At 51.3% G+C, this 25,509-nt stretch overlaps 1 protein-coding gene across 3 annotated transcripts; it reads left to right on the top strand.

The window, feature by feature from the left end:
• The first annotated feature begins 98 nt into the window (after positions 1-98).
• LOC109494430 lies at positions 99-24,816 on the top strand. 3 transcript variants are annotated; one of them, XM_019818151.3, is made up of 5 exons: positions 99-344; positions 9,177-9,346; positions 19,477-19,604; positions 22,273-22,419; positions 24,568-24,816. In XM_019818151.3, the coding sequence occupies exons 1-5, from the start codon at positions 277-279 to the stop codon at positions 24,796-24,798; spliced, it is 744 nt and encodes a 247-aa protein (XP_019673710.2). In that variant the 5' UTR covers positions 99-276; the 3' UTR covers positions 24,799-24,816. The 3 variants fall into 3 exon arrangements, with proteins under 3 accessions (XP_019673710.2, XP_019673711.2, XP_019673709.2); XM_019818152.3 differs by having other exon boundaries at positions 102-309; positions 22,246-22,419; XM_019818150.3 differs by having other exon boundaries at positions 105-344; positions 22,246-22,419.
• Positions 24,817-25,509: the final 693 nt, after the last annotated feature.

Here is a 25,509-nt window from a genome sequence, read left to right as displayed (position 1 = left end):
AACATGCAGAGGTAAGCAGAGCTAAAATCCCTCCTGTAGGACGGAAGCCTGTTTAAACAGGCTTGGGGACTCCACCCACAACCTTCTAACATGAACATCATAATGTCAACATTCCAAAGGAGGCCAGAGCCCCAGAATCAGGGTCTAGGATGCCAGAGAAAGGATGGAGAGGGATGCCCATGAGTCCTGGGATTTTGTACAAGGGCAAAGGCTAAGGAGCAGGAAATCAAGTGTGAAATTCCATCAACACTGTTGAATCTGGACACCATCCTAAGAATGCCCCACTTCACTAGTTGGAAGGTCTCCCAAGTAAGCAAAAGCTTGACGCCATATGACAATGTCAGGTAACCAGCTCACCTCTCTCTTCCTTTACGTCACCGGGGACAAGTTCTGGCTGTCAACAGCACTGGCTTTCTTATACGCGGGGTTCGGTCAATCTGTTAGCCGATATTTTAACAACATGGATAAAGAAGCCATAAAAAAAAAAAAAGTGAACGTCTTCACCATCAGGTAGAGGGGATGTGGATAGTTCTCTGTATTATTTTCCTTGAATGTTATTATATTGAGATGACTTAATAAGAAAAAGTCAATTGTAGTAGATTAAATGCATTCACCATCCCTCACGTGACTCAGCACCTGTGACACCAAGGTCCCGTGTAAAGGGTCAGTCTTCTGAGGAAGTCAAGGACGGGGCATCAAAATGTACACGACACATTCGGAGGCGTGAAAAAATGAAGCTCATTGTGGGTCATCCCCACTCTCTTACTCTGGAGCTCCCGTTCCTCCTCGATGACAGAGAGAAAACAAGTTTGTCAGTCGAGAGTAACTTGTTCTACTCCTGTTTGAACCCTTTCACTTTGAGGTAAACTCAGCCTCATTTGGGGAAATACTCTGCCACTTCAAAGGCAGTTTCTTCCTTCTCTCCAGGGGCCACTGGCCGCTCCTCCTCCCTCCAACATGGTATCTGGGTGCAGAGGGAAGCCGACACACCCTTTCGGTCGGGTCCTTGGTGTTCTCAGCTACCAGCTGGTCTCGTCCCTGGACATCCTGGCCTGGTGTTCCCGTCCGTGTAGCAGATCTCACTGTCCTTTGTGGGTGTCCAGCTGACATCTGCTGCTGACACCTCGGGTCCCTGGGGGTCCCTCAGATCCCCGGGTCCGGGTGCTTTGTCGCCTCTCTCTTCCTTGCTCTGACCACAGGCTGGTGGCAGGACACAGCTACTCTTACTCCTTGGCGTCCTCTCAGCAGGGCAGACAGAAACTCTGGGCCTCCGGGACCCCTCTACGCTGGCTGTATTACCATCTGCGGACCATGGTAGGCACAGCAGGAAAGCACAGGGCAGGGGGTGAGCCGAGATGTGCTGAGTGCCCCTCAAACCATCTGTGGTTTTCTGTGAGGGTTCCTAACACCTCATCACCCCAATTTTGCTTACGCCTGGTGGGTTGGGGAAAGGGGAAGCTTGAGGGGAAGAGGCAGCCGCTTCTCAGTGACCAAGCTGTGGACCACATCCAGGTTCTACCGTCTCGGAACTGCCCTCCTGTCTCTTGTAGCAACATTTTCTACTTCCTCTTCCTGTCTGGTGGAAATCGCCCATAAATCTTTTCCTCTGCCATTCCGCACTTTGGCTTTCTTTTGATCTAGCCTCACTCTTTCCATGTTAAAGGAGACCCCGAGAAATGCAGAAAACTCTTTTCTTTCTTCACAAAGCTTGATTTCTCCATTGCCGTGGATGCAAAGTGCCATCTTGAAATTAGGACCCTAGAAATGACTCCATTTTCTTCGCTTTCTGCTGTAAGGATTCTAATTTTCTCCGAGACAGCAGAAGCTACGTCAACCAGTGACTTACCTCGTAGAATAAATCAAAGTGGTGTTGCAAAGGTATGGGAGAGGTATAGGGGAACAGTGTGGTCATTACCTAGACCCAAGGCCTGATGACCTGAGGGAAGGCCTATGACATCCTGAAGGAGAAAGTGTGGAGAGAGAACCAGTTACTTTCTGGTAGGGCCCTAGCAGGTCAAGCGAAACCCTTAGGGAAGGAGCCAGCCAGAGGAATACATACCAGGATCTTTATCTTCCTTCTTTGGATCCCCAACTGGAGCATCCCATTGGCCAAACCTACCTAGACCCCAGAGGCAAGAGAGTCCATTGATATAACCCAGTCAGTCAGCTCCAGGATGGGGACGAGTAGAGGGTGGAGATAACAGAGGATATCTACCCACAAAGCTTATCCCTGAAAGGAGAGTGGGGAGCAAATAAAGTACGAGAGTATATGCAAAAGGAAATCTCCGTGGTATTTTTCAAAAATACTATGTCCCTGTGACATAAGTCTGTCTTACCCACGGTTTAACTTCCGTCAGTGTCCATCGAAGCGTGTATTTCCATTAGAAGCCCACAAATTCTTGGGGCGCCTGGGTGGCGCAGTCGGTTAAGTGTCCGACTTCAGCCAGGTCACGATCTCGCGGTCTGTGAGTTCGAGCCCCGCGTCGGGCTCTGGGCTGATGGCTCGGAGCCTGGAGCCTGTTTCCGATTCTGTGTCTCCCTCTCTCTCTGCCCCTCCCCCGTGCATGCTCTGTCTCTCTCTGTCCCAAAAATAAATAAACGTTGAAAAAAAAAAATTAAAAAAAAAAAAAAAGAAGCCCACAAATTCTCAAAGCATTCTGATGACAGCAATAGCTAGCCCTGAGTGCTTTCTGTATGCCACTTTTTGCTGATGGGATGTACTACTCAAAAGAACCTTCTGGTGGGCACCTGGGTGGCTCAGTCTGCTGAGCATCCCACTCCTGATTTCGGCTCAGGTCATGAGCTCACATTTCATGAGCTCGAGCCCTGCATCGTGCTCTGTACTGACAGTGGGGAGCCTGCTTGGGATTCTCTCTCTCTCTCTCAATAAATAAATAAACTTAAAAAAAAAAAAAGGACCTTCTGGGGTAAGCATTATTACTGTCTCCATTTTACAGGTGGGAAAAATTGAGGCTAGAAGAGTGAAAGAATTTGTCCAAGGTTATACAAGCTAATCAAGAGTCCATATAAGATCTAAGACCAGTCTGTCTAAGAGGGGCCGGAAGCTGAGAAGGCACAATTGGGAACTGAAAAGGGCGCCCCTTATCATAGCATCAGCTGCTCCCAAGTCACAGCTGACAGTCACCGTCTGGAATGGTGGGGATCCCACGTCACCAGTTCTGATGTCTCAAGAGCTGCTGGTGATCCACGTTGCATGGGGAAATTTCTCATTTTTGTTTTTGTTTTCTAATGTTTATCTATTTTTGAGAGAGGGAGAGAGAGAGTTTGAGCGGGAGAGGGGCAGAGAGAGGAAGAGACAGAATCAAAGCAGGCTCCAGGGTCTAAGCTGTCAGCACGGAGCCTGATAGGGGGCTCCCGAACCACGAGGTCATGACCTGAGCTGAAGTCGGACGCTTCACCCGACTGAGCCCCTGTCTCCCTTTTTTAAGTTGAATTGTTCAGTTCAAATTTGTTAGCCAGTTTCACCGATGGATGAGTTCAACACACTACAAGGCTTCCAGTTTTCAGACTTTGTTGGACGGTGACAGAGAAACCCCACCCAGCACCCCGGCACCCTCCGCTCCCACTGTAATGCCTGTCAACAGCTTTTACAGGCCACCCACAGTGTTTGTTTTCCATCACACCGACGACCATTTTGTTGGAAGCTTAGCAATAACGATATGATGGGCTGCTTGGGGTTACCGGCAGGAAGCACATACCACAATAAGAACTTCGCCTCAGTTCACCTAAGTTGTGCCGCCTAAACTCCACAGCCCTGCAACTTGCATATATCACTCCCCATTTTACAGGTGAAAACATTGGGTTGGGACCCATTAGGTCACAAGCCTGAAGTCGCAAAATAGAAAGCGACAGAACTAAGGGACCAACTCAGGCCTCTCAACCTCCAGAAGTTAGGCTTCTTCTATCCAAAGTGAAAGACTTTCCCCTTGCACAGCTCTGAGACTGTAGATACGCAAACCAGAAACCCAGAGGGACAATCGATCCTTGCAAGTCGGGTGCCAGTGAGAACTTCCAGATGCTGCATTTTTGCACTGCGGGCTGCTCCCCCATGATCCAAATATTGTGCTTCTCAAAAGCACCATCCAGAAAAGAAAAGGAGATAAGCAAACAGAAAAGGAGATAAGCCAAGTAAAGAGTGGGACCGCGTGTACTCGGAAATAGGCAGGCTGGTGGAAAAACAAACGGAAGCTGCTGAAAATTAATAGGAACACAGAGACGCAGCTGAAGAAATGTTAACAGATGCCTTGGTTCATGTTTTCTCATCCGTGATTTTCAGAGAAAATCATTTGTAGGGTTGCCGTATTAAACAATGGGTTCCGGGTCGCCTCAGTCGGTTAAGCATCCAGCTCTTGATTTCAGCTCGGGTCACGATCTCCCGGGGTTCGTGAGTTCAAGCCTCGCATCAGGCTCTGCAAGGACCGTGCAGAGCCTGCTTGGGATTCTCTCTCTCCCTCTCTCTCTGCCCCTCCCCCTGCTCGCACTCACTCTCTATCAAAATAAGTAAATACACCTTTTTTAAAAAGGAGTTCCACTCACTGAAACTCAAAGGACACTATTAAAATACGTCGATCGTATCATCCCCTAGGCATGCCTTTCAAGCTCCGAGTACTTCTTTCTGTCTACGTCATGATTCTCATCCTCCTTTCCGGATGTTTCCGCCACGCTTCTCAGCACAAGCAGCTCTTGTTCTCCCCTCACCCACTCCTCACCTAGGGGTTTTAGTCCAGCACAGAAATGAAGTCTGATCCAACGAGAAGTTGCGGGGGAGAAGATTCCTGGTTGCGTATTTCCATGCACTCTGCCACTCGCTGGATTTATTGTCAACTCTGGAGCCATCGCTCATCTCCCCAGCTTGAGTTGTCTCGAGCTCCACTGCCCATTCTTCCAAATGTCTCATTACTTCTAAAGTTATAACGATAAATGATAAACCTTACCCTTTCTTTTGTTGTTGTTATTTATTTATTTTTGAGAGAGAGAGAGAGAGAGAGCACAAGCAGGGGAGGGGCAGAGAGAGGGAGAGAGCGAGAATCCCAAGCAGGTTCTGTGCTGTCAGCGTAGAGCCTGACCCGGGGCTCAAACCCACACACGATGAGATCATGACGTGAGCTGAAACCAGGCGTCGGACGCTCAACCAACTGAGCCACCCAGGCTCAGGCGCCCCAAACTTTGTCGTTTCGAGAGATTTACTGCCAAGAGGCTTCTTCATTTCTACCCAGAGCTGAGAGACAGGTGTCCCGGTTCGTACATTCACAATGGATTTCCAGTCCCCACCTTTCCACAAAGCAGCCATTTCTCCCCTGAGACCGCCCCTTCCCTGTAAGTAACACTGGCACCCCCCTGTCGCTCGGGTCAGATCACCAGCGGGTCTCTGAGTCTTCCTGTCCCTTGTCCCCTCCAGCCAGGGGGGGCTTGTCAAGCCCACCCCCCAAACCTCTCCATCCCCCCCTCCTCTCCCCACCTCCCACGACACACCTCTCACCTCAGCTGATGCAGCCATCTCCCTTCCAGCCTCACCCCTCCCCGTCCCCTCTCTCCCCACTCTTCTGCACAGATTAGCCAGCCCAATCCTCGCGAAATGCAAATCCACACATGGCATTGTCTCCTGGCTTTCTGGTTGCTTCTGGAATAAAATCTGAAACCCTGAACATTTCCCACGGGGCTTTGCCTGACCGACTCTGGCCTCTCTCCAGGTGCATGTCATGCCACTTTCCCTCTCTCTGTCCTCTCCACCCATGCTGGCTTGCTTTCTCTTCCTCAAATAGGCCAAGTCCTGGACTGTTTCAAAGCCTTTACAGTCACCATTTCCTCTGCCTGGGTGCCCATCGCCTAATTTCTCTTTGAACAGCTTGTTCTTCCCTTCAGGTCTCAGCTCCTAATTCTTTTGCCCAAAGAGCCTTTTCCGGACCACCCAGTCCAAAGGGTTGTCCTTGACAGTTACTGGCTCCCTTGTTTATTTCCCTTCTCGCACCTTTCGCAACCACAATTACTTCACTTATATATTTACTTACTATCTTGTTTCCGCTCAACTTCTAAGGTAGAGTTTGGGACATCGTTGGGGGGGGGTGGGGGACCCAAAAAACAAACAAACAAACAACAAAAAAAAACCCCTGAGTGTTGAATGAATGGAGCCCACGGGCACTCTCCCACAGTTTCGATAAAGCACAGAGTCAAAGTGAAGAAAGAGAGACCACCGTCTCTGTGTGAGAGCAAACAACCAGTTACACTTATAAAAACATGCTCTTAAGCATAAGTTAAGATCCCAAAAGATATTTGCTAACCGACTATGCAGAGCTGTGGAATGAGATGCAAAGATAATAAACACATTTGATATGAAACAGATGGAGATCTGGTCACTGGTTCCTTGACGTGGGGCCCTTTGAAAAGTATTCTCTTCTCTTCGGCATTTTGTGAGCATGTTTTTTAAGTGCCAGAAAGTGCTGTGATGGAGGACATCCCCAGCTCCCCCCGCGGTCACCGAGGACAAGACAAGGCTTAATTGCGCCCTGTGGACCCGCTCTCGTTTGCATAGCTACCTGGTAAGGGCACAGCTACAACTTGATAAACAAGCATCTCAGAGTGAGTGAAGCACGTGAGGGTCCTTGAATAGGGCACTGGAGACACGTCTAATAACATATTTATTGAGTGTAGATTTCCTTAATGTGCCAAAATATGCCTGAGGGTTGTCAGTACACATGTTACAACTTGCTAGAAAAGCTGGAGGTATCTCTAGTGATCAGACACAGAGCAGATGTTCTTTTCAGCTTAAGAATTTGGTTTTCCTGCAAAACTGCCCAGCTATTTGCAACTAGGCAGCAGACGAACAGCTCAGATCTTTGGAGAGCAGCAAGGGAAGCGTCCTCAGCGATTGGAAGCCTCGGGAACTACAATGCCAGGAGCCAAGTTGAGACTCCCGAAGGAAAAATGACGCACCTTTTTAAAACGTGGATGGCACGGAAAAATGTTTAGGTTTCTGTCCAGTATCAGCGAGGCTAGCTCATTGACAGGCGCTAACATGAGGCTCCAAGCGTAGACGCTGTTATTTCTATTTCTGTAACCCTTGTCTTCTAATTATCACCTCCGGCAGGCTGGCTTTCAGATTAAATTATTTTGGCTTTCGGGGAAAAAAATGAAACCCACCCGAGATGCTGCCACGTAGCACTAACCACAGCACGCCAAAGCAAAAATCGTGCTCTGCTTTCGGAGCCCTTCCTGGAGGGGCACATTCCTGACGAGGCTCAGCTGGGACCCTCATGGGTACAGAAGCACCGCCCTTGACTTTCTGCTCCTAACTCTGACCCTGGTCGTCAATGCGGACCTGAGCTGGATTATACACGCCCCTCCCGCCCTGACGTTCCCTTCCACACGACTCATATTTTGGGTCTACTGTCTTTTGTCCTTCTCTACCTTTACCCAGTGCTTTGTCACCTACCCACCCTCCATCCATCCAGGCACCCATCCAACAGACACTGAGGATCTGCCTCTTGCTAGATCTGCACTACGTGCTGGGGAGCCGTCCGTGTGCAAGGTAGAGTCTATGACCTCATGGAACATGAAATTGAACAGCGGAAGTAGGTATGAAAACAGACCATTTAGGGGCACCTGGGTGGCTCAGTCGGTTGAGCGTCCGACTTCAGCTCAGGTCACGATCTTGCGGTCCGTGAGTTCGAGCCCCGCATCAGGCTCTGCGCTGATGGCTCGGAGCCTGGAGCCTGTTTCCGATTCTGTGTCTCCCTCTCTCTCTGCCCCTCCCCCGTTCATGCTCTGTCTCTCTGTCTCAAAAATAAATAAATGTTAAAAAAAAATTTTGAAAAAAAAAAGAAAACAGACCATTTATTGCGCAACTGGTCATTATTAATATGGAGATACTTCAAAGATGCCAGGGACCAGAGGGAGGGCAGGTCTACATCTAAGGGTGAGAACTGGGGGGGTGTCACGGACAGCCCCATAGAGGAAGTCATGAGTAGGCGTTCCCTGGGAGGCGGGGAGCACCAGGAAAGGAAGGAGGGGAAGTGTTACATTCCAGACAGAGGAGGAGAGACAAGCCCATCGCAGAGGCCCGAGAGCCGGAAGCATTTCCAGGGCACTGGGATGGCTCACCTGGTGAAAGTGCACTGGGTGGGAGGTTGGGGGTGGTGGTGGTGGAGGGGGGGCAGGGGGTGAAACAGAAAATGGAGAAGGGAACAGGGTCAGATCAGGAAGGACCTTGTGGGTCTTGTCCAGTGGGGGGCACTAGGATGCTTGAAAATCAACAACTGTTTCCGATTTCCCCAAATACAAAAAATTGATATCATGGGAAGCGGGGGTGGGGGGAAGACACAGAAAACGCAGTTTGATGTGCAGCATATTCATTGTACCCCCTAAAGAGGAAATTGCTATGGTGACAGAAGGTAGCTACAATTGTGGCATAGAGAAGTCGAATCACTACGTTGTACTTCTGAAACCAAGGTCACATTGTGTGTCAGCTATACTCAAATGTTTAAAATTATCACAAAAAAGAATATCGGGGCGCCTGGGTGGCTCAGTCGGTTGAGTGTCTGATTTCGGCTCAGGTCACGATCTCCCGGTTCGTAAGTTCGAGCCCCGCGTCGGGCTCTGCGCTGACAGCTGGGAGCCTGGAGCCTGCTTCGGATTCTGCGTCTCCCTCCCCCTCTCCCCCTTCCCCTGCTCGCACTCTGTCTCTCTGTCTCAAAAATAAAGAAGCATTTTTTTTTAATTAAAAAAAAAAGAATACTGCTTGATATTTAAAAAATACCAGATGTTCTGGATGTTTCCCAACCTCCCATGTCTTATCCTTGTAAGAACCGTTTTCTTTGTAATACACGTGTGTGTGTGTGTGTGTGTGTGTGTGTGTGTGTGTGTGTGTGTGTGTAATTCTTCATCGGCATCCCTGGAAGCATAACACCTGTTCTCCGATCGTTCCACTGCTTGGGGGGTATTCCCACCCTACCCTCATTACTGCTCTAAAGCAAATACACAACGATAAGCCGACAGAGTCAATTTCTTTTCTTCCCGGATTAAATGAGTTTTCATCACGTCAGAAGTTCGGGTTCAGCCACTTCCTCTGACAACCACACGCTCGGCCACCCATCTGGGGGCCGCGTCACCCAGAACCTCACACCTGATGGTGGGTTTTTCTCTTTTTTTTTTACGCTTAGAGTCCCCCACGAGAGGAAGGAAGAGGACATGGCTGCCCACCAGCCCTTGCCTGATAGGCAGACGCGGCCGAGGGGGGAAGGTGTCCAGATCGCTAAGGACACAGCCGATGACAAGGCTACCAGGGAAGGCCCGCCTCTCGGCAAAACAGAACCGCGGAAAGACGCCAAGGGTAAGGCGGGCCCAGGGCTACCAACCCGGTCCCCGTGCATTTTGCAGACACCCTTCAGGTTTATACAGTGGGGTCCTGGAGCCGGGGCCTCTCACGCAAGGGTAGGGCTGCTGGGGTAGGAAACAGAGAGTCTGCAGAGCTGCGGTCACGAATAGGACCGAACTTCTGGCTCGAAGGTTCTAATTGGCACACTTAGGTGTTGTCTGGGGCCGAAGGGGTTGCAGCGATTGGAATTAAAGGCCGTGTGTGCCTATCAGCTGGGTGGCCGCATCCCGTGTTGTAGGTCCCAGGGTCAACCTCATCTTCTCTGCGACAAGATCCGCTATGCTACTTGGGAGGAAACACAGAGCACAGCATCCCCGGGGGACGGCCAAGGATGGCCTTTGCTCTGGCCAAGGGACTGCAACCCTTTTCCCATTCGACCATCGCCTTTACTTCTGCCGAGTTGGGCTGCTTCTAAGCCCAGCAAAGCACAGTCCTGAGCCCCGGATGCTGGCCACTGCGGTCATATGAGGAACAAATTACCTAGTGTCAGTGGTAGGCGTCTTCAGAGCAGGAGGCAGTGGCCACGGTGCTGATCCACGCACGGAACAGCAGCTACACCAGTAGGAAGCATGCCTCCTTTGTTTTCTCCTTCGGCAAATTCTCTGTCTTCCCCCTCTCTCTGTCCCTTCTCCCCTGCCTCACCTACCTATTACCCAAGGAGTGATTTGTCCTTGCCTGTGGCTCTCCAGCTCTAATTTACCAACCTTGAGTCAAATAGAGCAGCCCGCACTGTCTGCGCCCAGGGAGCTGGGGAAGGCACAGGGGTGGGTCATCTTTTCCTTCCACGACTCTCTGTCGAGCTAAAGAAGTCAAACCTCTTGCAAATGCATCTACATGGCATTTCTGCTAAGCATGCCTCACTGACAGGGGACGGAAAAGCAAGGGGGTGTTTTTAAGGTGAAAAGTTATCTTTAAGCCTCATCATCATCTAAGTGGAAGATGCGACCTTTTCTGATCATTAACACGGAGCTGTCACTCACTCCACGAGCTCAACAGAGTGACAAATTACAGTTGCCAGAAGGGGATACATAAATTCTCCTAATTACCTCCAGAGACCTATCCACGCGGAATCAGAAAAGGTTCTAGTTATGCAGACATGGCTCTTTTTTTTTTTTTTTTTTTTTTTTTTTTGGAAAATCATAGTTTCGCTTCCCTAAAAGTCTTCTTGGTTTTAGTCCCATTCGGGGCCAATGAAAAGCTGTGACGGCTGAGCCAGATAAGAGAGAGCTTGGAAAGGAAATTTTTACTTTTTCTTTCTTTCTTTCTTTTTTTTTTTTTTTTTTTTTGCAAAGGTTGGTCTTACTCCCCAGGACTGAAACTAGCAATTAAGGAGAATTGTAGGGTAAGGAAAGAGAAGAGATATAGCAAAAGTAGGAGAGAGAGAGGAGACCCTTTATTTTGGGATAAAGGCCTCAGCCTGGAAGCCAAACAAATTGAAAAGCTTCATTGCAGGCCCAGCTGAGAATAAATTGTCAAGTTCAAAGGTGTGTGGGAGAAGCCCCTGGCCTCCTCCCATCTCTGAGCTCAGATGCTTGCTGAGGGCATGCACAGAAGCCCAGGGCTTTTCCAGACGCCTCCACATTCCCGAACACTCCCCACCTTCCCAATTTCTGTTCCTTTCCGGGTCTGCTGAGGGCTCAGAGCCCCCTTTGCTTTTGGACTTTAGTGTCTCACACAGCAGCCATTTATCCCAAGTCAGCTAAGTGACAAGAACTTCAGGGAGTGTACGGGAGACAAAAATGGATTCGTTCTTTCGCTCCCCGAATCTTTGTTGAGCTCCGGCTCTGAGGCGGGCTCTGTTCCAGTGCTGAAAATACCGCGGTGAATAAAACCGATAGAGATAATCAAAGACACTAATGCAGCGAGTGCATTAAGGGGCCTCGTTCTGCGCTCCAGCTCGTCCCCAAGCCTCACAGCGCAGCGTTGGCAGAGGGCGAATCGAGCCGCGCTCCCACCCACTTACGGTCCAGTCTGGGCCAAATCGGTTCCCTCGGGAGAATGCCAGTGCTTTTTGGCTCCCTAAGAAAGGAGTGCTTCTGGAAGCTTCGGAAACATTTATCCTGGGAGCCTGAGGTTCGGAATCCACAGGCTGCACCCACGTGAGCCCTTCTGTTTCTGATTTTCTTCCCACTTGAAAGTAATCGGGCTGGGGGTTTGTACCCACTTCTGACCCCAAAAGGCTCAGGAAATTACAAAGCAAGTTTTCCAACAGATGCTTTCACCAGCGTCAGACAGTCCTGCACAGCCGCCAATTTGCTCTGACTACATCGCGCAAGCCTGACGCCTTAAGAAGTAAAAGGGGCCTGAACCGAATGGCCCCGCTTGCTTGAGAAGTGCCCAGCTGGGACTGAGAGGCCACCTTCCACTGCTTCAGGCAGTAGTCCTAAAGCCACAGGAGGCCTGCCAGGCGAGGGATCCTGGCAGGAAACACCCATAGGTGTGGGCTATAAAGATCAACAGTGGAGTGTGTGTGTGTGTGTGTGTGTGTGTGTGTGCACGCACGCATGGGCGAGGCAGAGGGGGAGGGACAAAGGGAGAGAGGGAGGGAGGGAGATTCACAAATGTTTAAGAAACGGGCGAAATGGGCTCCCTTGGAAATGTGTGGTTTGCACAGCAATTTTTGGAATCTCAGGGCAGAGAGTAGCTGGGGTGACTGAATCCCAAGAATCTGCAGCCACTCCCCAGTCGGAATGCCATGTGTTGTATGAAATCCGAACCACAGCCCTAGCCCACGACCCGCCTCCGCTCAGGGGAGGTGGGGCAGATCTGGGGAGATTTGGTGCTCACAGCACCCAAGAAGCACCAAGGTGGAGAGGCCTTCCAGGTTGTAGTCTGCTAAGAGCCTGACACATAATAGACACTAAGGAACTCCTTCTTAATTCGTCAGTGACGTCACTGAGCAGAGGAGCCAACGCGTGAATGCGGGGACCCCGGCCCAGCAGCCCCGCAAGGAACAGTTCGGTCCGAAATGCCAGCAGCGACGTGACCGTCGTTGGCAGCTGTGACTGTCAGCGTTGTAAGCAAATCCAAATCCAGCACTGCCTTCTGGAAGCTTCCATCGCTCGTCCCAAGTCCAGCCGTTGGAGCCGGGGTGGGGTGGAGGGGAGATGGGTTCGATCACTCTTCGGCCAAGCAGTCTTTTAGAGAGGTGAAGATTACTGCCATGTTCTGCCATTGGGTTCTTTTTTTTTTAATTTTTTTTTAACGTTTATGTATTTTTAAGACAGAGAGAGACAGAGCATGCACGGGGGAGGGGCAGAGAGAGAGGGAGACACAGAATCGGAAACAGGCTCCAGGCTCCGAGCCATCAGCCCAGAGCCTGACGCGGGGCTCGAACTCACTGACCGCGAGATCGTGACCTGAGCTGAAGTCAGACGCTTACCCGACTGAGCCACCCAGGCGCCCCTGCCATTGGGTTCTTCAGTCAAAGTACTCCCACCTCCTTCGGCCACGCCCCAAACGACAGAGTTTTAGGGTTTTAATTCTTGCACCATCGTCATCATCATTCTGTGAATGAGCTGCAGTCTGGGTGCTCCTGAGCCAAATTCAGTGACGTGGTTGTGATCGGACCAGGAAGGGAAAAGTGGGTCTGTCCCCTTCCTGTTCTAGACCCTGTCCCTGTTGATGCAGGCGACAGCCTCACTGGCATATTCAGTGGCTTTGGCCCATCTATCTCACCCCAAACCTGAACGTACTTTTTAGACCCCAAACAGATGCTCCGTGAAGGGTTACTCAAAGACAAAGAGCAACTTCTTCTTGGGTCCTCTGTGCCTTGGACCAAATTAAACACATCAGGTCCCATGAGTGATTTATTGTGGTTGAATTCTATTTCAACCACCCTATTCCCCATCCCACACCATTATCCATTGTGCATTCTTCCCATGACTCAGTAACGAAGGAAGGAGGCATCCCAGAGTCCCCCCTCCCTCACCGATTACAACTCCAGAAAAGGATTCTTAAATTATAATAAAAATGTCGAATTATTCCTTGCATGTGTTGACACTGGACAGCTGGCCAAGTGTTTTTCAAATGCTTGGGGAGTTTGCTTTATTTTTTAGATTTTTATGTCAAAGAGAATTGCACTTGCCCTGAAGGGGTGAAAAGAAAAAATTCCACCAACAGAGAGAGGAGTGTGTTTCCCCCATATGACAAGATGTCCTGAGGAAGGCAGTGCGGGGCCGTAGGGAACTCCATGATGACATCAGAGACCCAAGCCTTTTATAATCTACGTCTCCTTATCCTCATGTTCACAACATGGCTGCTCGCCTCTGTGCATCACATTCACAAGCCAGGCGGAAAGAGGACGTGTTAGTGAAGAGAAGAGAGAAAGATACATTCTGGCTGACTGGACCAACACAGTAACTTTCCAAGACACCCCTTCTCCACCAACAGACTTTTACACACACACACACACACACACACACACACACACACACACAGGAAAAGCTGGATTCAAATGTGCATTACTACTAGAAGTAAAGACTAGCTTTTCTTTAAAGAAGGGAAACTCTAATAATCATGATGGTCTGAACTCAGAAAAGCAGGTCTGCACCCTCTCAACGGGAGCAAAACAGATGGGCATCACCATGTGACCACGGCTATGTCTTTTGTTTTTTTCTTGAGGTCTCTTGGATGTTCGGTAAACTGGCTTTTGTGCTCCCGGTCCTGATTAACAGAGTTTTCATCATCCCTTCTCCTGCGCATGGCTTACAAATGTGTCTACTCGTGGGGATGGCTTGGAGTGCGAGTCTGAAAAGACACGCTTTCCGTGCCTGTGGCCCTGATCCCTACCATGTGCAAAAACCCTATGTGGCATAGGCAAATCCCTGTCACTTCTGACTGCACTTTGTGTCACAAAGCAGCAGGCCTCGGTGTCCGCCTAGGTCTTGTCCCATTTATAGTTCGCAGAAAATCAGTGAGCCCCTGCAGATGAACCTTATTTCGCAAGCTGATGGCAATGTCACGGGTAAACAGCCAGGGGTCAGAAATGGCGGGGTTCCCCTGGCAGTTCCACTGTTCCTAACGTGTGACCTTGGCCAAGTCCTATGACTTCTCTGCACTATCATTCCTTCACTGGTGTATAAGTTTTCTGGTGCCGTGTAACAAATTACCACAAATTTAGCGGCTTAAAACAATGCCCAGCTTAGCTGGGTCCTCTGCGTGGGGTCTTATCGGAGGCCCGTCGCCTGAGCCCATTTGCTTGCAGCTTTAGAAATCAGGGTGGCTGGCTTCTGTACGGTCAGCGTGACTTGAGTCTCAAGTCCCCTGAACTTCTTTTAAAGGGCTCACCCCGGGGCGCCTGGGTGGCGCAGTCGGTTAAGCGTCCGACTTCAGCCAGGTCACGATCTCGCGGTCCGTGGGTTCGAGCCCCGCGTCAGGCTCTGGGCTGATGGCTCAGAGCCTGGAGCCTGTTTCCGATTCTGTGTCTCCCTCTCTCTCTGCCCCTCCCCCGTTCATGCTCTGTCTCTCTCTGTCCCAAAAATAAATAAAAAACGTTGAAAAAAAAAAGTTAAAGGGCTCACCTGTTTAGGCCAGGCCCACCCAAGAGAAATTCCTTTTTCATTCATATCTACTCCACTGATTGGGGACCTAATTCCATCTGCAAAGATCCCTCCATCTTGGCCACAATGGGACGTAATGATGCACTGTGTCTCTTCATATTCACAGGTCCTGCGCACACTCTAGGGGAGGGGACTCTACAGGGCATACATGTTAGGCGGCAGAATCTCGGGCCGTCTTAGAAGTCTGCCTACCACACCCTATAAAATGAAGACATGAATATGACCTATCTTATATGGTTGCTTTGAAGATGTAATGAGATGGCGAATATAACAGGAAGCATCCAATAAGCCGCAGCTGCTATAATTACTCTAGCATTTCTGAGTATCTATTACACGTAGCATTTCTGAGTGTCTATTACACGGCAGGCCGCACGTTAGGAGCTGTGGATTCAGAAAACACTAACGTAGACCTTGGTCCAAAAAAAAAAAACAATCATGGCGTGTCTCTAATATTCCCCTCACCCCCCAACCCTGTTCAAAAGCTGGCAAACAGCAAAAAAGCTTTCAAATCCAACTAAATGACTTTTGGATACAGAGACTCAGGGGTTTTGCTCACTTATTGAAGCCACTGTCAAAGATAAAAAGTGCTGACTTCAACAGAATACCATAATCCATAAGGATTATTATTTCTACCCTTAAGAACTCCCCCCCCCCCCCCGCACTGGTTTGGTCCTTCCGTAGTTCTCAGCCTGGACTGCACACGACTGACTCCCCTAGATGGCTTTTTCTGGGGTCCCACCTGCCAAAACGCAGATGCATTTGGCCTGGGGTGCACCCTTGCTTTGGAATTTTTTAAAGCCCCCCAGGACACCCCAACACACCGCCAGGAATGAGAACTTCGGCGGGAGCCCAAGTCTGATAGCTTCCCAGGGTCTGAAAGCCAAATCCCCCTTAAAGAGAAACCGCCGAGGACAAGACAACCAGACATGTGAGCAGCGATAAAGCATTTTCCCATTTACTTGTAGCAAACATTGAAATTCAACACATTTCACACCTTTCCAAGGGGCTCTCCCAGGTCCCGGCTGCTGTTCCTTTTAGCGGACAGCCCACCCCTGGGTGGGGACTATCTGGGGTCGCGATGAGCGCAGAATAAGTTACCCACGTAGCCAAGAAAGGTGCTCAGCTTGTCTTCCTCATGCTCGTTCAGTGCTTATTGGCTCTGTCGCCTGCATATATGGAGCACCTACTATATGCCCAGCTTCAGGCGGGGTGCTGGGACTTCAAAGACCAAAGTCTGCCTTCGGGAGCTCAGAGTCTAATGCCAAGAGGCAAACACGCCCTTCTTGTACCAGACGAGAAGTGCTTTCTGGATCGAGGGCCTGGAGGTAGATTTTCTGTTGTAAATAATCTTTTTAAAAGCCTTCTCCGTCTTCTAAGACTGTGCGTATCTCTCTCCAGGGTTTGATCCCTGCAGAGAGCAGCCTCTTTCTGACTTCCCTTCCACCCCCCCGGCAGCCATTCTTTCCCACCCCCACCCCCAAGTAATTATCATCAAGGAGAGGAACGTAAAAACTGCCCAAATTGGGGCGCCTGGGTGGCGCAGTCGGTTAGGCGTCCGACTTCAGCCAGGTCACGATCTCGCGGTCCGTGGGTTCGAGCCCCGCGTCGGGCTCTGGGCTGATGGCTCGGAGCCTGGAGCCTGTTTCCGATTCTGTGTCTCCCTCTCTCTCTACCCCTCCCCCATTCATGCTCTGTCTCTCTCTGTCCCAAAAATAAAAAAAATAAACATTGAAAAAAAAAATTAAAAAAAAACTGCCCAAATGGCATAATTATTCCATAAGAAAAGAAGAGCGACCTGAAGCCCCAGCTTCCTCTTTTCCCATCACTTCTAACCCTCCAGGGTTTCTCTCCCGTACAAAGGGGCGTGCCCCAGAACCCCGGGAACGCATCCCGAGCCGGGTCGGGGCTGGCTCCTTCTACCTGCTGAGCCGTCCCTGCTTCCAGCAGGACTGATTGCCAATGCGACAGAAAGCAGGCACTTGAGGACTGGGGAGGCTTTGGCAAAGCCCAGGGAAGCTGGATTCCTCGTCTGAGATAACACTGAGCCCGTGGCAGCCTGGGGTTGGAAAATCGGGACTGGCTGTGGTTTGCCTGGGTCTAGAGGGGAACGTTCCCTACCCCCCCGCCAACCAGAATAACATATGCTCCTACAGAGACCTGAGAGGGAGGTCAGCTGGCATCCATGGCCTTCAAAACCCCTTCCCCCTTATAAACACTCATTGAAAGCTTACTATGTGCAAGACCCCGGACTGGGCTAGGCTAACCGCCTCCCCCCCTCCCACCGCCCCCCAGCCTCCTTCCACCACGAAAGGTGTTCAAATACCACAACCTTGCTGTGGTCTTAAGGATTAAGTATCATGGCGGACCCCAGAAAGAATCATGCGGAGTTATTTCTTTATACCTACTCTGGCGCCCTGGGGAAATGGCTATGTCAAGCTTGCTTCCTTCTCTATTTTTAAATTCTGTTGGAAGAGTGAGAGCATCCTGGGCTGCTGCTAAAAGCTTTCAGGAACCACACGAGAAGATACCACCCAGACCCAAGCCTCCCACCCTGGCTGTCCACAACCTCAGCTCCTAAAATCTAGAGAAAGGGAAATGACCCTAAGACCATGGCTGGCTCGGCAACCTAGAGATGGAGTCCGGCCATTATTTATGCCTCTGGCGCATGCGTGTTGGGGTGGGGGGGAATAAACATCTCCGTCCAACATCAGGAAGTGAGGCTAGATGCCTTCCCGGTGCCTCAAAGCTGCCAGTGCGGAAAATCAGTGATTACGGGTCAGGATGATGAGGTCGCTTACTCTAGGACTTGGGAGCCCACACATAAGGGCTAGAGTATGAACTGGATGACGTCGAAGACCCTGGGAACCCTAGATTTTGTCACTGAGTTAGGCCAGCCAGCCCAGGCGCGGTTTGCTGAAGGCTTGGTCACGGGCCAGATGTCTGTCTTGCATCGGGGTTTTGAAATCGCTGAGAAAACTCCAGAACACTCACTTCTATTTTGGAAATCAGTGCTTGCCTTAGGAAATTGTCTCCTTGCAAGAGGGGGCGTATCGAAGCATCCACTAATGGAGGGGTTGGCAAACGACAGCCCATTAGGCCAAATTTGTCCTGCCATCTGTCTCGCGTGACTCGCAAACTAACGATGGTTTTGCCATTTTGAAATGGTTGCAAAAAAGAAATCAGAGGCATCATATTCTGCGATGCATAAAAATGATCTGAAAGGTAAGTTTGTTGCCCATCAATAAAGTTTTATTGAGCTACAGCCACACCTACGTGCTAACTTGTTACCTATGGCTACTTTGTTTTTTAATTTTTTTTTTAAATGTTTATTTATTTTTGGGACAGAGAGAGACAGAGCATGAACGGGGGAGGGGCAGAGAGAGAGGGAGACACAGAATCGGAAGCAGGCTCCAGGCTCCGAGCCATCAGCCCAGAGCCCGACGCGGGGCTCGAACTCGCGGACCGCGAGATCGTGACCTGGCTGAAGCCGGACGCTTAACCGACTGAGCCACCCAGGCGCCCCTGGCTACTTTTTTTTTAAGTTTACTTCTTTATTTTGAGCGGCAGGGAGAGAGAGAGAGAGAGAGAGAGAGAGAGAGAGAATCCCAAGCAAGTTTCACACTGTCAGTGCAGAGCCCCGTGCGGGACTCAAACTCACGAACTGTGAGATCATGACCTGAGCCGAAACCAAGAGTCAGACGCTTAACCGACAGAGCCACCCAGGCGCCCTGGCTACTTTTGTGTAGCGACAGCCATGTTGTGTCGTTTCAACAGAGATCACATGGACCTCAAAGCCTAACATAATCACTCTCTGGCCCTTCCAGAGAAAGTTTGCCGACTTCTACACTAGTATGTAAAAAATAATTCTGCACAGGGGCGCCTGGGTGGTGCAGTCGGTTAAGCGTCCGACTTCAGCCAGGTCACGATCTCCCGGTCCGTGAGTTCGAGCCCCGCGTCGGGCTCTGGGCTGATGGCTCGGAGCCTGGAGCCTGTTTCCGATTCTGTGTCTCCCTCTCTCTCTGCCCCTCCCCCGTTCATGCTCTGTCTCTCTCTGTCCCAAAAATAAATAAACGTTGAAAAAAAAAATTTTTTTTTTAAATAATTCTGCACAAATACAAAAAAGTGAGAGGGTCACATAATTCAGTCTTTAATTTACCTAATTAAATGACCATCTTGGGAGCCCAGGATGCTCTTCTCTACTCAGTTAAACCCCCACGGCAGTAATTAACTCGACTCATGTGGCAGCCGCACCAAGCACAGAGAATTGCCCACCATGCCGATCACATTCCAGGAAGCAAATCAGAGTATCGAATAGGTTCGATGAGTCCTCCCAAAACAAGAGCACTTTCATTCTTGGCTCCTGGGTTGAGGGTCTGCTTCCTTCTCTGCGGCGAGAACCTCCCTTGTTAATCTATGGGTCGGGGTCAAACACAGAGACATTAACCCTGGTGGAGGCGGGGAAGGGGCCAGCACCGCGCACGGATCCTACAGCGCGGCATTTCTCTCCTCTCCTCCTTGGAACAGACTGGAAGCTGCCGATCCCGCTGGGACCCGTTTATCCACCGTTAATCTCGAGTCTGAGCACCACCAAAGCTGTGGGGCGAAACTGGGACTTGACTCCTCTGATGGCAAAGAGCTTACGAATACCTGACGTGAGTCTTCCAAGGGTCCCCACTTTTCCTTATCCTTTGCACCCTGGGAAGTGAGAGAATGCCCCACGCAGGGGTGGGTTGAGCCAACAAGGTCCTGACAAAGACAGGAGGAAGTGGTTTCTGTGCCCTGCCGTCTCCCTCCCACCCCCCCTCACCTCTGCCACCATGCAAGACCAGTGCAGAGAAAGAAACACAGGTCATAACGTATCATGACCTCATCAGGGTTCCCCAAAGAGACAAAACAAGCAACTCTCCCAATCGGACAGTTTTCCAATGCTCCGAGTGGTCTTTTCCACCCCAGGGCACCTGTTCCTCCTCCCGGCCCCGAATTTCTACCACACCCCCACCGTGGAAGATGTGAGTCCTCAACACCTTACCTTGTGGCTAACGGGTTCATTTTGCTCTGTGAGTGAGACGTGTTTGAGAGGTTTGGGGGTCACCTACCCCTGTTGTCTCAAAACCCGGGAATGGCCTTCTCCCAAAGGTAACTGCTTGCTCACGTGACAAACTTCTGTCGCACACTTACTGCGGGACACGTCGTCATGTAGATGGACCATCCGTGCGGACGGATGAAACAGAGGCCCCGTTCTCACGGATCTCAGTGCCTAGCCGGGACATGGTTGAGGGGAGAGACACTCACAGGAAGTCAAGTGGGGGACACAGACCCTTGGGCTCCGTGTATGGAAAGCCCAGAGGAGGCCTTCACCGCAGCTGAGGGGTTAGGACTTAGCTCTGGTGGAGGTGCACTGCGCCGGCAGCCAAAATCGGGGCCCCTGAGAGATGGATGGGGGTAAGTGGGGGTGGGTGGGAAGGCAGGACAGGAAGTGGGGGACAGACACCCAGGCGGAAAAGGAGGCACACGCCCACTGTATTATAGACGTGATGATGAGGCCGGTGATGCAGGCTCTCCCAAAGGAAAGCAACGTGACAAGTCAGGGACAGGAGAAGAGCTCGAAGAGGCCCGGCTGGAGGCCTCGCATCGCGCAAAGGAGATGCGCTCTGCCGTCCGGAGGTTCTGGCCCAGTCCCGAGGACTCGGGGTGGCCCGGCTCCTTCTAAGCTCCAGGGGTTTCAGGCCATCGTCCTTCAAGGTGGACTCCCTTGGAGCAGAGTCACCCCCCCGAAGCTACGCAGTGACTTTATGCTCGAGAAGGTAACGGAAGGCCCTCAGGAAAGTCCTCTCACGCGGCGGGGGTCTCAGTTTCCCCATCCAGGAAGCGGGACGTTTGATTTCCGGAATCCCTAGGGGCCGCTGCTGTCTGTCAGCCCCTCCGCCCGCCTCCAGAGCTGCTGTCGCCGCGTTCTTCTGGCTCCTTACGGTCAGGGCTGGAAGAAATAAAACAACACACATCTTTGTTTCCTGCTGTGTGGGAGGCAGGAAATGGCCGAAGCCCCTAATTGGGATGAGGTTCCTGCGGCCTGTCCAGCCGCCCACTCCTCGGCAACCCCCACCCTCGCAGGTGTTGTCGGCCAGAAAGGAGGGCACCCTCGGCCATCCGCGGCCGGAACCCATCTGCTGCCATGCGGCCGACCACGTCCCTGCCTCTGGGGGGTGTGAAAGGAATCGTGATGCAGATAGAGTCCCCCTGCCACTCCACTTCAGCTACCTGAGCCTCCTTGTGGCCCCTCCCACAATGGTAGCCACAGTCCTGCCACAGGGCCTTTGCACTTGCTATGCCCGCTGCCTAGACTGCTCTGTTCCTCCCTCACCTCAGGTGTCTTTGTTCAAGCCTCACCTCAGCAAGGCCTTCACTGGCCACCCCATCTAAAACTTTGCTGAGCCTCCTCTGCAAACAGGGAGGGCAGGGCATGCCGGGGGTCGGGGGGGGCCCACAATCAGAATCTAGGCTGAGGAGGTACCCGCTCCTCGGAGAAACGGACATGCAGGTGGAATGTGACGCTCGGTGGTCAGGCCGATGAGGGAGGGCAGGAGAGGGAATGGGGGGAGGGGGGAGGGGGGAGGGGGGGAACCCAGGACACCAAGTGAGAGTGGGCGTCACGGCGGCCAGAAGGCAGGGCTGGCACGGCCACAGCTGTGGGCACCCAGCAGGGCAGCCCCCGAGAGAGGGCTGGGTCCGGGCAGAGGGCGCACGGAAGGGAACTCAGGCTTGGGAAACCCACCGTGCACCCATGGCGGTGTCTCTCCCAGCGGAATGCAGACAGGGCTCCTTTGCGCCTCGGTTTCTGACAGAAGCGAGATTAGAATCACGAGACAGGACCCTCCGGCCCACACCACACTCTGCCTCCTGCCTGTTGCCTCCAGGAAGGATGGCCTTCAACCCGTAGCCAGCTTGACTCTCCAGTTTCATAGCCACCAGGCCCCTTCGAGGCTGGAAAGGGACCTTGTAAAGTCATGGCCTTCCAGGTGGGTGGGGAGTCAAGGTCCTACAGTGAGTGGCAAGCTCCTAAGGAGAGCTCAGTGCCCCGACCTCACTCGAATGTGCCAGACTCCCAGCAACAAAGGGAAGGGAGGGCCCTTTTATCTGCCTCCCGAGGCCACGGAAAATCAAGAAAGGTAAATGGAAGTCCAACTGATAAGCGAGAGGCATGGACAAGAGCTGCCTGTTTTAAAAAGTATTCTTTGTCTCGGCGCGAGCCCAGGGTGCTTGGTAACCACATGTTACCTCGGCCCCTCACTGCAGGTGCCGGTGGCCTGTGTGCCCCCGCAGGGCCCCTTCTGGCACTCTGTGGACACGAAGGCAGAGAAGAGACTGGCCGGTCGGAAGGAGCGCCGCAGCCGCTTTGGGGACGTCAACGTGCACAAGCGCTACCAGCTTGGGAAGATCTTCAGCCCCTTCCAGGCCCTCGCCACCACGGTGAGCCCCCTTCTCCTTGGAAAAGCTTTTCGTTTTTTGTTTTTGCTTTTTAAGTCTTTTAGGGAGAACGGCGACAACCCCCAATTCTTTGTCTTTTTTAAGAAATGTGTTAGTCAGCGGCGGCCGCAAAAATGCCGCGTAACAAACTGCTCTAAAATTTGCCGGCTTTTACCATGGCCACCGTCTATGTTTCTTACCTGCTGGCCTGCAGAGAAAGTGGCTCGTTCCTCTTCTGTTGATGGCAAGTTCGCAGGGTAGGAGGGAGTAAAGAACTGAGAACAGTGATCCTATCTACCACGAGAGATGAACTGTAGCCTACCTAAAGGTCGGTAACCTGAGGTTTGGGGAAGTTCCGAAGGCAAGTGGTTGCAGGTGTGGTGTTCTGAAAGAAGAGAGAGGGCTCTGGGAAAGGGAAGTTTCTGTGATAAAGGAAGAAGTTTCTGGCTCCCGTTCCCCTTCCTAACCTGTGACCCTCTGGACTCAAGTCAATTTGAGTGGGACCATCCCCAAATGCATTTCCTTAAAATCATTACTGTGCTGTCTTTGTGATACTTTCTAGACATAGCTTCTTATGATCCTAAAATTTGAGTGTGCATATGAATCACGTGGGAAGCCTGATTAAAATGCAGACTTCCAGGGGCACCCGTGGCTCAGTCGGTTAAGCGTCCGACTTCGGCTCGGGTCATGACCTCACAGTTCGCGGGTTCAAGCCCCGCGTCAGGCTCTCTACCGTTGGCTCAGAGCCTGCAGCCTGCTTCAGATTCTGCGCCTCCCTCTCTCTGTGCCCCTTCCCCGCTCATGCTGTGTCTCTCTCTGTCTCTCAAAAATAAGTAAACATTAAAAACAATTTTTAATAAAAAAATGCAGACTTCCAGGCTTACAGAGATTTCCATTCAGAGGGTTTGGGTGGGGCCTTGGCACTTCCTTCCTTAACAAATTCTCTGTTCACCACCTTTCTGGGGCCCTCCTTCCCAACCTTGTTCACGTCAGCCCTTTGTCTGGAGGGAGCCAGTATGGCAAGGCCACCTGTAGCCCAGCACAGCTCAGGAGTGTGCCTTACACCCCAGCTCTGGACCTTTCTTCTCCCCAGTAGCTCTCAACCTTTTCTGAGCTTCAGAATCACCTGGTGATTACTGTGCTAATGCCCAGGTTTTTGCCCCAAACCCATTAAACCAGAAGCTCGCTGGCGTGAATTGGGAACAGCAGCACCAATGTGTTGAGCCCACATCGCACGCCAGGTGCGGTGCTAAACGATGGCGTTTTGGGTGATGGGGGGGTTCATGGGGTCTGGAGCCAATGGCCAAGAAAGAATTCTTGAAGACGTCTTTGGTGCAAAAAGGTGATTTTATTAAAGCACTGGCGTAGGAAGAGCTGCCCTGGGGTCCCGACGGGTAACTCGTTATATACCCTCAGGTTGGCAGGGGGTCAGGGATAGAGGAAGTCCCTAAGGGATTTTGGAAGAAACCTTTCCAGGACCTGGAGGGGCTAGCTGTTGCTAGGGAAACGCCACCGTTTAATACAACCTCAGACATGAGACCCTTCAGATGTAGATCAGGGGGACATAAGCCCGGAGTCTGGTTGCCAGCATGTATCTGGGGGCGGTTGAGATAAAGGAAATAGACTTACAGGGTCCTCAAGGTTGGGCTAACGTTAAGCTAAGGTTCTCTTTTGCCCCCAGCGAAGTGCCATTATCCGGCAGCTGAGCTCCTAGAGGGAGGTCACTTTGCTGGTTTCAAGGACTTGTCAACGGGCTGCAGGGAGTAAGGGAATTTAAGTTTTTCTTGCCTTAGTTTCCCACATCACCATGGCAAGCACTTAAACGCCTTTCCTTTGTTCTTGGGTAGCTGAGAGTGTGTCCGAGGAATATCACACATATTCCACTTGCGGGGCGTGTGGGGGGCAGCCTGTATTTGACCCTCATGCTCCCTCATCACTAAAGACCTTACCTCCAATCCTTAACCTTCATGACCTCTACCATGTGAACATCACCCTCACGATACCCACGAAGCAAGAAAAGATGAGATGTGGTAAGCAACTTGCCCAAGGCTGTCAGCGGTCAGGGCAGAGCCCGGATACGAACCCGTGCACTGGAGCCAGGGCTCCCCACCCCCACACTCTATTTCATTGCCTTTATTCTCTGCCGCCTAGGAGATGCGAACACTGTCGTTTCCCCAAGACCTGCCCACGAATCCGCACGTGCAGAGAATGGGCATTCCACGCCCCGCGGATGGCAATCGCCACGTTCTATCCCTGTCCTCCACGGAGCCGGGCGCCAGAAAGGACGACAACAACCCCGCGAAAGAGAAGGCAGCGAGTCACATTAAAATGCCTTTATTCCCCCCAATAGTTAAAGCAACAAAATCTAATGACACGAAATAATAAAAATTTTAAAACTGCGATCTGGCCCCTTGCTGCAAGGCTTTGCATTGAGACACTTAGAGCCCAGCGACTCAGGAACGCGGAGACGTTCTCAGGCCTGACTTAACATTTAGATAATTTGAGGAATGCCACCAACAGGCCTCTGTGGGAATATTTTAGAGAGGATGAAACCGTTAGGAGCCGCGATACTGAACTAGAAATGAATCCTTAGTAGGTACATGATTCTCCAGAAGTCTAAAGATGCAGAGAAGGGATGGTTAGAGTTCAGTGAATCAAGGACCCCTCCCTTTCTGTCCTCCTGGTCTACCATCACAGAGTGTTGGATGGCAACCTTGGGGGTTCACTCCTCATGGTGAGAAAATGGTTGCCGCTGCACCAAACACCACATCCACACATGACCACGTCAAACCCTGGAAGGCTGACGTTTCTCCTCATGCGACAAATGCATGCAAATGTGTACACACACAGACACACACAACCTCTCCTGGGAGCCACTTAGCATATTTTTCAGCAATTCTCTTTGGCCAGGATGGTGTGGCTTACCCATGTCATAACCACAAGGGAAGCTGGTAAGGAAGTATCGGGTGTTTACTAGGACGCAAGTTCTACCGTCAGAAATGGAAGGTAAGAAGATGGCCGATGGGGAAGCAATCAATGTCGACCACAGTGCACACTCATTGGTTTGCAGATCAGACCATTACAGTGAGAAAA

This window comes from Felis catus, chromosome E1, assembly GCF_018350175.1.
Source record: "Felis catus isolate Fca126 chromosome E1, F.catus_Fca126_mat1.0, whole genome shotgun sequence".
Lineage (NCBI taxonomy): Eukaryota > Metazoa > Chordata > Mammalia > Carnivora > Felidae > Felis > Felis catus.
The sequence above is the reverse complement of the archived record's forward strand: the minus strand, read 5'-3'. Positions and strand labels throughout refer to the sequence as shown.

Excerpts from the sequence above, each read along its gene's own strand:
- LOC109494430 (XM_019818150.3), top strand. The coding sequence starts at position 277 with ATGCCCCACTTCACTAGTTGGAAGGTCTCCCAAGTAAGCAAAAGCTTG. Across the intron at positions 345-9,176 it reads ACGCCATATGACAATGTCAG|AGTCCCCCACGAGAGGAAGG; the intron begins GTAACCAGCTCA and ends TTTTACGCTTAG. Across the intron at positions 19,605-22,245 it reads AGAGCTTACGAATACCTGAC|GTGCCGGTGGCCTGTGTGCC; the intron begins GTGAGTCTTCCA and ends CCCTCACTGCAG.